At 33.7% G+C, this 14,368-nt stretch overlaps 1 protein-coding gene across 1 annotated transcript; it reads right to left on the reverse strand.

Moving 5' to 3' along the window:
- Positions 1–3,804: 3,804 nt before the first annotated feature.
- Positions 3,805–7,679, reverse strand: LOC109018907 (probable leucine-rich repeat receptor-like protein kinase At1g35710). Its single transcript, XM_019001103.2, has 2 exons — positions 4,603–7,679; positions 3,805–4,384 (listed from the first exon to the last, which is right to left on the reverse strand). Exons 1-2 carry the CDS (start codon positions 7,655–7,657, stop codon positions 4,077–4,079), a joined length of 3,363 nt encoding a protein of 1,120 aa, XP_018856648.2. The 5' UTR covers positions 7,658–7,679; the 3' UTR covers positions 3,805–4,076.
- Positions 7,680–14,368: the final 6,689 nt, after the last annotated feature.

Raw genomic sequence — 14,368 nt, forward strand, 5'->3', positions numbered from 1 at the left:
TTTTTTTGCAAGTCTTAAATTCTTGAATGAATAAAATATTGATGAGGACACTGAAATTATTTTGTTCGAAGGTTGGAAGTAAAGTTTGGTTTGGCTTATGTTTTAATTATTGGAGTTGCAGTTGTTGGTTTTGGAAATAATTTATAGTTGGTTTGGTGTTAATAGAAGGTGGTGGCTGTTTTGGGTTTTAAATGAGAATGGTTTGAAGAGAGGTTGTTCGGATTTAATTGTTAGATAGTTATGGAGCTGTGAAAGGACTGTTTTGATTTATTACTCAATAAATAGCAATCTACTAGATTGGTTATTAAATGTTGGATATATGTTCTTTTGTTTAGGTGGTGTTACTATTAGAGTTCCGGCTCAAGGTGTTGATAATACGAAGAAGTCAGGTAAGCGGGGTTCATATACTAGTTTATAAAACAAATAAAATGAGGTTGACTTTGAGAATAAATGTGTTTATTTTTTTGAAAAGAGATGATCTGAAAACAACCTCAGATGTTTATTCTGCATATGCATAAATTCTATATAAGAGAAAGTGTTTTTCTGTCATGACTGGTGTAGACATGAGCTAGTTTTGTGCACTTTATTTCTGAACTATGTAAAAGAGCAAATATGAAAATCTAGAAGTTTTGTTATGAACAAATGAGAATATTTTGTTTATGTTTATCTCGAACATGTGAAATGATCTGAAACTTTTCAGTATTTTGTTTTGAAATGATGTGTCATCTGAAAACCTTGGCATGAAGTTCTGATTCTGTATATGATTGTAATCGGATTTTCGATGAAATCTGTTCTGTTTATGTTAAGGCCCAGCCACGGGTATAATGGTGGTTTATAACCCTACCACGGGGGTGAAACATGGAATATGGCCCAGCCACGGGTATAATGGTGGTTTATAACCCTACCACGGGGGTTAAACATGGTATTGTCCTGATGTGATACTAACTGATGATATGATTATATTGTTTCAGTTTAGAAATGCCAACGGATTTTCTTTTTGGAATAAGTTTGTTTTTTTCTGGAAACTTCGCTCTGATGCTTTTGTACAAAGTTTTGTTTCTGCATTCTGAAAGTAAATGTTTTGTTCTGCTTATCAAATGTTATAAATGCTCATGTTTACATGCTAGTATATGCTCTCTGCTTGCTGAGTTGTTGATAACTCACCCCGTTAATCTTCATAATATTTTAGATGACATCGATGGTTCAGCTGAGAATCAGTATTAGAGTCTATGGAGAAGATTAGCAGTGAATTGTTGTTGGGTATCTCATGATATTATTGTTGATGTTGGAGGTTAATTATTTTTTTCTTAAGTTTGCTTCAATGGATTTAGACGGTTTATGGAGACTTATGTTAATGTTATATTATTTCTAGTTGTTATTTGAGACATGAAGAAGAGTTGATTTTATTTGGGTTGTTGGATTGAATATTGGATAAATGAGTCTATGTGGTTTATTTAATTGAAGTATTTACGTTTGATTTGAGGTTTGGGAAAATATATATTCTTGAATTTGGAAGTACTCTAGCCTTGTTAGAGTTGATTATCAGGTTATATGAGTTAACTCTCCGGACCCACGGGGACGGGGCGTTACAGGTTTATTTACATGATGAATGAATGAGCACTTTGTCTTAGCATGATGATGGCACTTAATTATCTGTGGACTACAGGTTGGTGTTGAGATGAGATGTACAAGATAGGTTCAGCATGGGTGTGCATATATAGCCATATACTTGATGAAATGTATTCTATTTATGTCAACTTGATGAAGATTGGGTTATAAATTAATGCTTGTGTATATGACTGCATTTGAATACAACATTTGTTTAACTATCAAATGCATATGGATGGAAACAAATTTGGGGTATTGGTCCCAAATTTGTTGGGAAACAATAGAAGTAATTATTTCCAACCCACAGATTTTATGCATATTATTTTTGCAGTATATAGTTGTGCACAAAAAATGCAGCCAAAAGTAGTAGTAAAATTTTGTGTTTAGACCCTATGTGCTTCGCAGATGCCAACCAAGAAGAAATGAATATTTTATTACATGGGACTTAAATCATCAATTGCGGTGAATTGTTTTAGACCCTCATTTCAGTATATCAACAGCCATTTTACCATCAAAACAGTCAAAAATTGTTGCAAATGTTATCTATTGCGGTGAAATTTGTAGCATTGAACATCAAGTCGCTGTGTAATCTCCTATTGTGGCGAAATTATTGGTGTCGCAACAACCATCTACTGCATATGAAACCCGATTGCGTCGAAACAAAAATGGCGAAAAAAACCAATTATGGCGATATACGAACGACGGGAAACTTAAATATAATTCAGAGTAGGCATTTGCGACAATTTAGAGATTGTCGCAAAATACATTAGCTGCGAAATATTAGCATGTTACAGCAATATGTATTCGCTGAAAAATAGCTATTGCAGTGATTTTGGGGATTGGACGGGAAAATTATCCATATTTGCCGCAATGAGTTAACTTATTGCGAGGAAAATTTCAACCGCAATTAACTTTTTCCAACGATATAAGTGTGAGATCTGTATAGCCAATCACAGTGATTATAGATATAATTGAGTCAACCAATATTTTCCGGAAAAGGATAACTAATTGAGACAATTTTTGCGACTTGTTGATCTTAAGCCAAAACAAAAAAAAAAAAAAAAAAAAGCAAACAAGGAACAAACATGCAGCGATTGAAATAGAGATGAGAATGAGTATTTCCAGTGATTTTCCATAATATTAGCGACGAAATGTGGTGCTGGGAAAAGTCTTATTTCTTATAGTGCATGAAGGAGTGTTCTATTTTTTATATAAGTGCAAGGTTGAAAATAAACACCCAATAAGCGTTCCCCAACAACTTCCTATGTCTACAAGGAGTTTAGCTAGACTTATAATTTTATGATGAATTTCATTAAGTACTTGCCTCTCTCCGGGGTTTCACAGCGCGTATATGTGCATGGTTGATGATCCTTTAACTAAATATGCTAATTTCATTCATGTGGCTCATGACCCGTTCTCAGCGGTAAAGTTACTAGGTTGTGAGATAACAGTCTTAGGCTTCTTCAGGGGAGCGCAAGCAATTGTTCCGTGGCATGAGTTGTCATGCATGTAATATTGGGAATACTTTGTAATGCATTCATTCGTAAAAGAAAAAATCTATTTATCATCACAACTTCTATCATCATCTCATCATCCCATGATATGGCATTAAATGATAGATTTACAAGTGAAATGTAATAAATAATTTCCAATCACCTAATGCCACATCATAAGATGATGTAAGGATGATGGAAGTTGGGATGATGAGTAGCATTAATCATTTGATCATATTAAATTTTGATTATTGAAGCAAGTAGGACTTGACATTTGAAGACTAGGAAATGAAGTCAAGAGTGGCACATCAATGATTCAATGGAGACAAAGACGAGAAATTTGTACAAATTTATTCTTTTTTTTTTAATATATTTTATTTCTAAGCTTTTACCTTCAAAGATATATATACTTTCCATTAAAAGTAATGATAAATACAATTTTTGAATATGTAAACTCTGAGTATTTTCTTTAAAAAAAAGTATGACCCAAAATTAAAAAAGTTGGTTCTTTTCATAAAGATTTCTGATTTGTCAATGTTTTTCAGAATGTAGGGCTTGCAGATCTTGGAACTATACAAATCATGATTTTCCTTCCATGAATGATTGCCAAAGGATCACAATTACATCTAGATCTACTTTTTTTTTTTTTTAATGGAAATATACTTCATTTTATTTAATAAAACTGAAGTTACAACTATGGCTTATCAATACAAGAAAAGACCCAGACTACAAACCAAACTACGTATCTACTCTGGGCATCCTGCACACAAATTTCTTTGTGATGGATATTATCTTAACTTCTATAAACTCTCTCTTAGCAAACCTCCCAGTTTGTCTGAGAAAAGAGCACTCCTTGAAAACAGAACATCTAGATCTACTTGCAATGAAACGAAACGACTCTATGCCAATACTCTTATGGCACAGTAAGCATGACTTTCCTTATGCAACTGAAAAAAAAAAAAAAAAAGGTTGTCTCTAGGCCCGTGAAGTTTTGGAAGATAAAACTTGAGAAATTATGAGCATAGTAGGCCTAGATTGTGGATCAGCATTCAAGCACTCAGTTGCAAGGTTTACAACAACTACAAGATCATCCAAAATTTGACGTTCTGGAAATGGAAGGCGCTGGTCCAAAACATCCTTCAGGTGTATATTTTCCTTGGTTGATGGAGATGAAAGTGAGGAGATGGAATCACCTGGATGCTTTCCTTTTATGACTTCCAATGACAACACCCCAAAGCTATATACATCACATTTCTCAGACACCTTCATTGTATAAGCAAGCTCTGCCAAGAAAAACAAAATTATCCTTAAAAATGCTCAAAATAGCAATGAAACTACATTAAACTAAATAAAGTTGTAAAAAAGAATAAAAGTGGCCCAAGACTTGCAATTTTTGGTTGGTTATTAAAGGGGTGATTCACAAATTTGATTGGTAGTTAATTTGAAGGTGTTTCATATTTTCACCTTAAAAATAAATTGAGAGAACAATGAAATAAATTACCTGGTGCTATATATCCATATGTGCCTGCAAAGGATGTCCAATTGGATGAGTTTAGGTCAAGAAGCTTAGCTGTGCCAAAGTCTGAAACATGAGCCTCATGTTGAGAATCTATCAAGATGTTGCTACTTTTTATGTCCCGATGAATTATTGGTGGTGAGCAGTCATGGTGCATGTAAGACAAGGCATGAGCCACTCCTTTAACAATATTCAACCTCTTATGCCAATCTAATTCTTTAGCAGCCTCTTCATTCTCCATAATTGTTCTCAAACTACCACATTCGAGGTACTCGTAAACCAAAAGAGAATGTTGAATATGTGAACAGTATCCATGAAGTTTGACGATGTTTCGATGTCGTATTTCGGTTAATGCCCTTATCTCATTTAAGAACTGTTTTTGGATTATTTTCTGATCACCGTCAGGTTGTGAGTTGAGTTTCTTCACTGCTACTATCTCACCAGATGGCAAGTTTGCTTTATAGACGACTCCGCATCCTCCATTTCCGATGCAATATATGTCATTAAAACCTTCAGTTGCTTTTTCGATTTCTTCATACATCTTTCTTCCATCAAAAGTTAATACCGAAAGTAGTCCTCCATTCTGCTTGTTGCTTTCTTTTGATTGTAGATCTTTCTTTCTTCTTTGTAAAACGAGAAGAATTCCGAAGAAAGCAAGAAGAAATAAAAGTGATCCAACGACAGGGAAAATTACTACAAGCACTCCTTTGTGGGACCTTTTTGAGATATGTTTGCATGGTCGTAGCCCTCTACCATTCCCACACAATCCCTTATTCCCTTGCAAGTCTTCCATGGGAGCCTTTACAAATGCTTTGCTATTGGGAATGGGACCCTGCAACTCATTGTAGGATACATCAACATGCAACAAGCCATGCATTTGTTCAAAGGCCTTAGGAATGAAACCGGAAAGATAATTATGAGAGAGGTTCAGATCCTCCAAACTCTGCATTTTGATGATTTCTGATGGTATCTCTCCACTTAAAGAGTTACAGCTTAAATCTAGTACAGATAGATGAATTAAGCTCATGAGCGGTTTTGGAATCCCTTCGCTAAAATTGTTATGGCTTAAATTCAAGTTGTACAATTTTGGTAGGTTCCCAAGAATATGTGGAATTGGGTCAGTCAACTTGTTTGAGGACACATCGAGGAATTCAAGATTGGTCAGTGATTCAAATTTTGAAGGTAGAGCACCAGAGAGTTGATTGCCATTCAACCACAATTTCTCTAGAGAAGTTAGTTTTCCAAGTTCTTTTGGAATCGCCCCAAGTATGTGATTTAAAGAAAGATCAAGTACATGCAGTTGAGTCCAATTCCCAATATAGAGTGGTATGCCACTAGTAATATTATTCCCACTCATTTGTAGGGTTCCTAACTTTGGACATTGTCCCCAATTACTTGAAATCTTTCCATGAAAGTAATTGTGGCTTAGATCTATGAATTGCAAGTTTGGATAGACACCAAAATCTTTAGATATATCTCCAACAAGTTGGTTTCCATTCATGTGGACTCTTACCAAGCTCGTACAGTTTTTCAAGCTTTGAGGAACATGACCATTGAAATGGTTGTTGTATACAGAAAAGTTTTGAAGTAGTCCAGAACGACAAATATTTTCGGGCAAATAACCAGTAAATTGGTTTTCACCAAGTTCCAACAACATCAAGTTCATGGAATCCCCAATTCCTTGAGGAATGGGACCAGAAAGTCTGTTTTGAAGAAGAGATAAACCTTCTAAACTGCTCAAATTAGAAAATGAACTTGGAATAGCACCATGGAGTTGGTTCATGCTCAAGTCTATTTCCTTCATCTGTGTCACGTTTCCTATCTCTTCAGGAATAGAGCCAGAAAGTTTGTTCCGGTGGAGATAGAGACGAGTAAGATTTCTTAGACTACCAAATGATGCTAGAATTGAACCATGGAGTTGGTTCATGCTCAAGTCTATTGCCGTCAAATGCGTCAAGTTTCCTAACTCTTCAGGAATGGAGCCAAAAAGTTTATTTTGGAAGAGATAAAGATAGCTAAGATTTCTTAGACTACCTAATGATGCTGGAATTGAACCATGGAGTTGGTTCATGCTCAAGTCTATTTCCATCAAATGTGCCAAGTTTCCTATCTCTTTAGGAATAGAGCCAGAAAGTTTGTTTCGGTAGAGATAAAGAAGAGTAAGATTTCTCAAGTTTTTTAAAGAAATAGGAATGGAACCTTCCAGACGGTTTTTATAAAGAGAGAGATCAATTAAAGAAGTTAAGTGACCTATTTCTTTGGGAATAGAGCCTGAAAGTTTATTTTGGAAGAGAGAAAGATAGCTAAGATTTTTCATATTGCCCAAAGAAGTCGGAATAAAGCCATCTAACTGATTTGCTGAGAGATCAAGCTCAGTTAGAAAGTTTAGGCTGCCTATATCTTTTGGAATGGAGCCAGAAAGTTGATTATTGTAAAGATACAACAATGTAAGATTTCCCAAGTTGCATAAAGAAGTCGGAATGAAACCATCCAAATGATTTGTGTAAAGAAAAAGGGTAGTTAGAGAGTTTAGGTGACCGATGTCTTTAGGAATCGAGCCATTTAACTGATTTTCAAAAAGGCTGAGGTATTTAAGATTTGCAAGGAGGCCAATTTCTGGTGGGATTTCTCCAGACAAGAAGTTACTAGACAAATCAAGAAAAGTGAGTTTGGAAAGATACTTAATTTGATGCGGAATGGTCCCGAAGAGAGAGTTCACAGAGAGGTCAATATGTGCAAGATTTGAGAATGAAGAAAATGACAATCCATGAAGCGTACCTTGGAAACCAATTCTGGTTAGGTTAATTTGGATGACACTTCCAGCAGGGTCACAAGAAATACCAAACCAAGTGCATGGAATTGTACTCAAGCTTCGATTTGCAGAAGAATTAGCTCTACTATTTGGATGGAAAGTCCATGAAGATAGGCGGGACTGGGTTTCGTTATGAAGGGTGTTTTTCCATTTCAGAAGAGCAACAGCTTCTGAGGTATTTGAGGATGAAAAAACCTGCTGAACATACAAGACAAAGGAGATTAGCATGCATACTTTCACAAGGATTGATGATGCCATTCTTTATGGTTTGTTTAATGTCTGATAGTTCATGCCTTAATTTATAATAAGCACATGCATCCCTATCATTTATGCCTTTCCTCTTCTACGTACGTGCCTATCATCACAGTTGTCCTTTTCAAGGAAAGGAAAATAAAAACACTCTTTTGAAAAGAAAATGGTTTATTCAAAGTCTTCTCCACTTGTCTTGTAGAGAAGTAACTTTCGGAGTGTATAACGGGTTGGAAGAAGGGAAAATGCTAGTTGAACTGATAAAAGTGATCAATTGAATTTTTTATTTTTTATTTTTTTTACTTAATGGTTAAGGAATTGAATATTAATAAATTGGTATTTTTTTTATTTTTTAAAAATGTTTAAAGATGTATAAAAAATTATTAGAGAAAAAGAAGGAAAAAAAATACATTTGCACTCATCATTCGAGTTCTTCAATAAAATTCATGGTCCTTGTAGCACGGTCCCGGAAGAAGTAGGGCTTATAAAAATGTATTGGTGGCAAGTGACACCACAGTTTGTATTTCAAAGTCTTCTAACCTCAAGATACGTCACATGATAAGTCTTCTACCAACACGGGAGTTGAGAATACAGATGCGATGAGATGAGTTGAGATGATTTGTAAATAGTAGTGAGATATTTGAGTTGAAATAAGATGAGTTAGAAATAGTTTGATTTAAAATATATTATGGAGTTTTGGAAAATAAAAGAGAAAAAGTTGAATAAAAATATTATTATAATATTATATATTTTTGTATATTATTTTCGTTTTTAGATTTTAAAAAATTGAATTATTTTTTATATTTTATTTGAAAGTTTAGAAAAATTATAATAATTAGAAAATGATTAGATAAAAAAGTTGAAAATTTGAAATTGAAAATTATTTGTATTAGACTATTAGACTATTCGTATAGTTATATTAGTGATTTAGTATTAACATTTTATGTAATAATTTATAAATTATAATAAGAAATTATTTCATATATGAATATATATAAAAATTTCACATAAACATTTATAATTATACATTATATATAAAACTTATATATATTAATATTTAATATATATAAAATATTTTGTATAAAACTTATATATAAAAATATTATTTTTTATTTTTTTAATCAACCAGTCCGGTCCGGTCCAAAAAATCTCGAAACCGAAACCGGCCGGTTTTTACATTTTAAAAACCGGTTCGGTCCGGTCCGGACCGGTTTTCCGGTTTGAGTTTACACCCCTAGTCTTGTTATAGATAATCCATTAATCCCTATAAATCATAGCAGTTATCTCCTCCTCCTTTGTTAAGGGATAGTGGTAGATAAATGCAGGGAACGGATGGTTATCGACTTCTTGGACACACTCCTGCATTTCTATAAATGGTACATGAAGGTAATAAACAAATATTCTCTTGAGTATTATTAAGATGAGCGGTGCTACTCTACCGCTCAGAGTAGCCCACTCCAAGTGACCACTAGACCAAAATCACATTTTCATTTTTTTTTCAATTTTTTTATTCATATTTTTTTATCATTTTAAAACAGTTTTAAAAAATATAAAAAATAATATCAATACACTAATAGTCACTTCCTTAACTATTAAGTAAAAAATAAATAAAATACATGAGGTGTCAAAATGAGGAGACAAATTGAGTGAACAAAGTAGCATTTTTCTATTAAGATATTATATTTTGAGACTACTTCTCTAATTTAGGCATCAAATTTTATCCTGAGCAACTAGTGCCATCAGTTTGTTTTTTGCAAGTCGTTCGAGTGGTTGATGGTGTGAAACACGCCCTTTACACAACTTAAAGAGCAACAGTTAATCTAATGTAACTCCCAAACTTAATAACTAAATTAATGAATTCCAAAATCCACCATTAATAGACATTAATTAACGTAAACGGGTTACAAATATTCTATTTATTAAAAAATGAGAAATGATAGTTGCAGTTATGAGCGTGTAAGTACAGTGCAATCACTTTGAAAAATATGAATAAATATAGGATCCATATGAAAAAATATTAATTTTTTAATAGATGACCTCCCTCTTTTTCAAAATGACTGTACGATACTTGCATACTCCATAACTGCATGTAGTATTACTCTTAAAAAATACCCTTGTCTAGTGGAAAAGTACATGCATCCCTATCATTCTTAATTGTTAGTTTAATGTCTGATAGTTCATACCTTAATTTATAAGCACAAGCAATATCCCTATCATTTCTGCCTTTCCTCTTCTACGTGCCTATCATCTCAGTTGTCCTTTTCAAGGAAAGGAAAATAAAAACACGCTTTTGGAAAGAAAATAGTTTATTCAAAGTCTTCTCCACTTGTGTTGTGGAAAAGTAGCTTTCGAAGTGCATAATGGGTTGGAGTGCATAATGGGTTGGAAGAAGGGAGAATACTAGTTGAACCGATAAAAGTGATCGATAGAATTTATTTATTTTTTATTTTATTTTTTTTTAACTTAATGGTTAAGGAATTTAATATGAATGAATTGGTATTTTTTTATTTTTTAAAAATCTTTAAAGATGTATAAAAAATTATTAGAAAAAAAAAAAGAAGGAAAAAAAACTATATTTGCACTTATCGGTCAAGTTCTGTCTCGATCCTTGTAGCGCAATCCTAAAAGTAGGGCTTATCAATGTATTGGTGATGAGTGACACCAAAGTCTTCAACCCTCCAGATATGTCACATGATAAGTCTTCTACCCTCACGTGAGTTGAGAATATGAGATAATATGAATTGAGATGGTTTGTGAATAATAATGAGATATTTGAGTTGAAATGAGGTGAGTTAGAAATAGTTTGAGTTAAAATATTTTATGAAGTTTTGGAAAATAATAGAGAAAAAGTTGAATAAAAATATTATAAAGTTATAATATTATTTTTATATATTATTTTCGTTTTTATATTTGAAAAAATTGAATTATTTTTTTGTATTTTATTTGGAAGTTTATGAAAATTATAATAATTAGGTAATGATTAGATGAAAAATTTAAAGATTTGAAATTGAAAAATATTTGTATTTATAATATTTAGATATTGAGATGAGATGAAATGGAAGCATCTCTATCCAAACCAAACCTTAGAGTATATCAGATGATCTGCGAATAGTAGTAAAATAATTTATGAATAATAGTATAAATAATAATAAATAATTTGTGAATAGTGTAAAATAGTTTGAGAATATCAGAGAACAGATATATTCCAAACAAGCCCTAAAGATGATAGAATTAAAGATGAATAACAGCATGATCTTCTACATGACCCTGGCAGTATTATTGCTATCTTGCTTCACTCTGTTGCTTTGTAACAATTTTTTTTTTTTTTTTTTATGTGCTATCAGCCTGTGGCTTCTTGGGTTTCTTTCGTAAAGCATCTTCAAATTTTTTTTTTTCTAAGCAATAAACTTCATTAGAAAAGATGATACATGAGAAGGGATTGGAGTTCCCCATCAAACACCCCAGAACAATAACAACAGTACAAAGTGATGGATAAAAAAGAAAAAAAAAGTGGGTTTTTACGATCAATTTCTTAGTCTTTACCCATGTCCTACAATGAGGATGTCGCCTTAAAAGACAGTAATAAGCTGTTCGCAAAACTTTGCAAACAATGGAACCAGCAGTGAGAGTGGCGGGTGCACTGTTGTTTGTTGTCTTGAGATAATTTTTTGAGAGATCCGCAGTCCCTTCTTCAAGATTACGGGTTAGAGAAAGCGATAATATAGTGGGAAACAAGGCATCGGGAGGACTGGTCTGCGGCTAGTGATCATCTGCGTTCTCGCTCTCCTGTGATGGCTTGTGACAGCCACATGCTAGTGGGATGGAGACAGGTTGGCCCAGATCTGGAAGATCTCGACGAGATGAAGCTACAAGTACGACTATCAGTCAGGCCTAGCTTACCATTTTGACCTGCAAGGCCCATGGGAGCATAATATCAACAAGGGGGTAACATCATTCGCAAGGTGATAACTTCCCAAGATGAAGGTAGTTATCCTAAGATAGATAACCCCAATTAATCAGAGCAGTTATCCCCTCCTCCTTTGTTAAGGGATAGTGGGAGATAAATGCAGGGATCGGATGATTATCGACTTCTTAGACACACTCCTACATTTCTATAAATGGTACATGAAGGTAACAGATAATCTTCTAAGTATTATTGAAATATTATATATTAAGACCACTTCTCTAACTTGGGCATCGAAGTTTATCCTGGGCAATCAATGTTATCGGGTTGTTCTTTGTAGGTTGTTCGAGTGGCTGGTGGTATGAAACACGTCTTTTATACAACTTAAAGAGCAACAATCAATCCAACGTAACTCCCAAACTTAATGACTATATTAATGAATTTCAAAATCCACCATTAATAGACATTAATTATATTAAAAAGGTTACAAATATTTTATTTCTTAAAAAGTACCAAAATAAAGAATTTCACAATCTGAAATCCCAATCAAGTCACGAATTCGCTATGATTTCTATGTTTATGCAATTTAAGCTACAATTTGCTACGATTCTGCATCCAAAAACATAGCTAGAAAAATCATAAAAACAACAAAATTGAAAATACATACTAATTAATAACGTACAAAGCGATGAGAATACATTGCTAGAAAGTATGCCTTAAAAAAGGGTCAAAATATATATTATTTAAAAAGAAAAAAAAAAAAAGTGAAGAGACCCGCATTGAGTTTCCTCATTCAGATTTAACTGAAGACAGCTTAATTTGTTATCTTCTTTTAACACACATCAATGCTATATTTGGAGTCGCTTCATACTGACGTCTCTGTCCAAAAATACAAATGACATAAAATGTATTTTTAAAAATGACAGCATGAGGACGATAACATAATTGCGGGAAATTGGGAGGGGAAAACGAAGCCAAGAAATTGTGGCAAGAACTACAAGCACAGAAGAGCTGGAGCTCTCTAAAAGTGGAAATCACGGATTACGCCCATTGTTCATGGAAAATCAAAACAAAACCCATGTACAAATGGCCACCAGCAGAGACGACCACTTTATATTTCAAAAACATGTGATAAGCGAAGCAGCTCCAACCCATAAAGTAACCAGAAGGGTCCATGTAAGTAATACCCAAGCCCACTGTTAAACCCAAACCCAAGAGATTAACCCAGCCTGCTGGATTAAAAAATAAAATAAATAAAACACCAACACTGCGCTTTGAGCACCTCCAGAAAAGAGTAAAGTTGAACAGTTTTATGATATTATTACCGTAAAACAGAAAATACAATGGAATGAGTTTATATACACATACAAGGGTATAAAAGGAATAACAAACATATCTAAAATACTATGTAATACAGAATAAATATGTAAAATCTAATGATACACCCCCTCAAGATGGAGTGTGTATGTTAATGACACCCATCTTGCGGAGATGCATGGATAATTAGTTAGATCCAAGGACTTTGGTAAGGATGTCAGCCATTTGAGTGAATGAAGAAACATGCATTGTTTTGACTCGGCCAAAATGAAGTCTCGAATCAAGTGATAGTCAATATCAATATGCTTCGTACGCTCATGGAATACTGGATTGACGGCAATGTGAAGGGCAGCATTGTTGTCACAAAAGAGCAAATAAGGAGATGGGATCTCGACTGATAAATCTTTGAAAAGAATTGAGAGCCATAATAGTTCAAAACAGGTTGATACCATTGACATGTATTCTGCTTCTGCTGATGACTGAGACAGTAACTTGTTTCTTAGATTTCCAATAAACTAAAAAATCTTCAAGAAAATGGAAAAACTAGAGACTGATCGACGAGTATCTGGGTAACCAGCTCAATTGGAATCACAGAAAGCTCGTAGTTGCAACTTGGATGAACTGGGAAAGAAATGACCTTGTTCAGGTCTGGATTTAAGATACCTCAAGATCCTCTGAACTGCAGTAAAATGAGGTTGATGTGGCTGAGTAGGAAACTGACTCAAAGTGTTAACTGAGTATGCTATGTCAGGTTTGGCAGTAGTCAAGTACAACAGTCTGCCTATAAGTCTTCTGCAAGATTTGGGATCAACAATTAACTCTCCATCTGATTTGGAGAGTTTTAAGTTATGCTCCATAGGAAATGTGGAAGGCTTGGTGGCTAACAAATCAACAAGAATCTCCAAGGTATATTTGCGTTGGCAAATGGAAATGCCAGCAGTGGATCTAGCCACTTTAAGATTAAGAAAGTACTTTAAGTGTCCAAGATCCTTGAGCTTGAAATTGGATTGTAGAAACAGTTTCAAAGAATTCACAGCATTTATGTCATTACAAGTAATGACAATATCATCCACATACAAAAGGAGAGCTATGAATATGGAAGAATAGGATTTTGTAAACAAAGAATAGTCTCACTTTGATTAAGTAAATATATATTATAGCAAAAAAAAAAAAAAAGAACTAAAAGGTTTCCATTCGAACGGGTTTTTTAGGAAAAAAAAAGTTCCGGTTGAACAGTTTCAACTGGCTCTGCCCAATTTCGTTCCTAAAAATGATTTTTTGAGACGTCTCCATTAAATTTTTGAGATGCTCTTTTCGAGACAAAATATAGACGAAATTTTTCATCTCCAAAAATATTTTGTGACGAAATTTGGATTTTTGAGATAAAATTTTGTCACAAAAAATCTAATCTCTTGTAGTGTCAGTACTGTTCATGAACATGGGATCTTTACGTTTTTCCATGGAAATGG

This window comes from Juglans regia, chromosome 11 (assembly GCF_001411555.2).
Source record: "Juglans regia cultivar Chandler chromosome 11, Walnut 2.0, whole genome shotgun sequence".
NCBI lineage: Eukaryota > Viridiplantae > Streptophyta > Magnoliopsida > Fagales > Juglandaceae > Juglans > Juglans regia.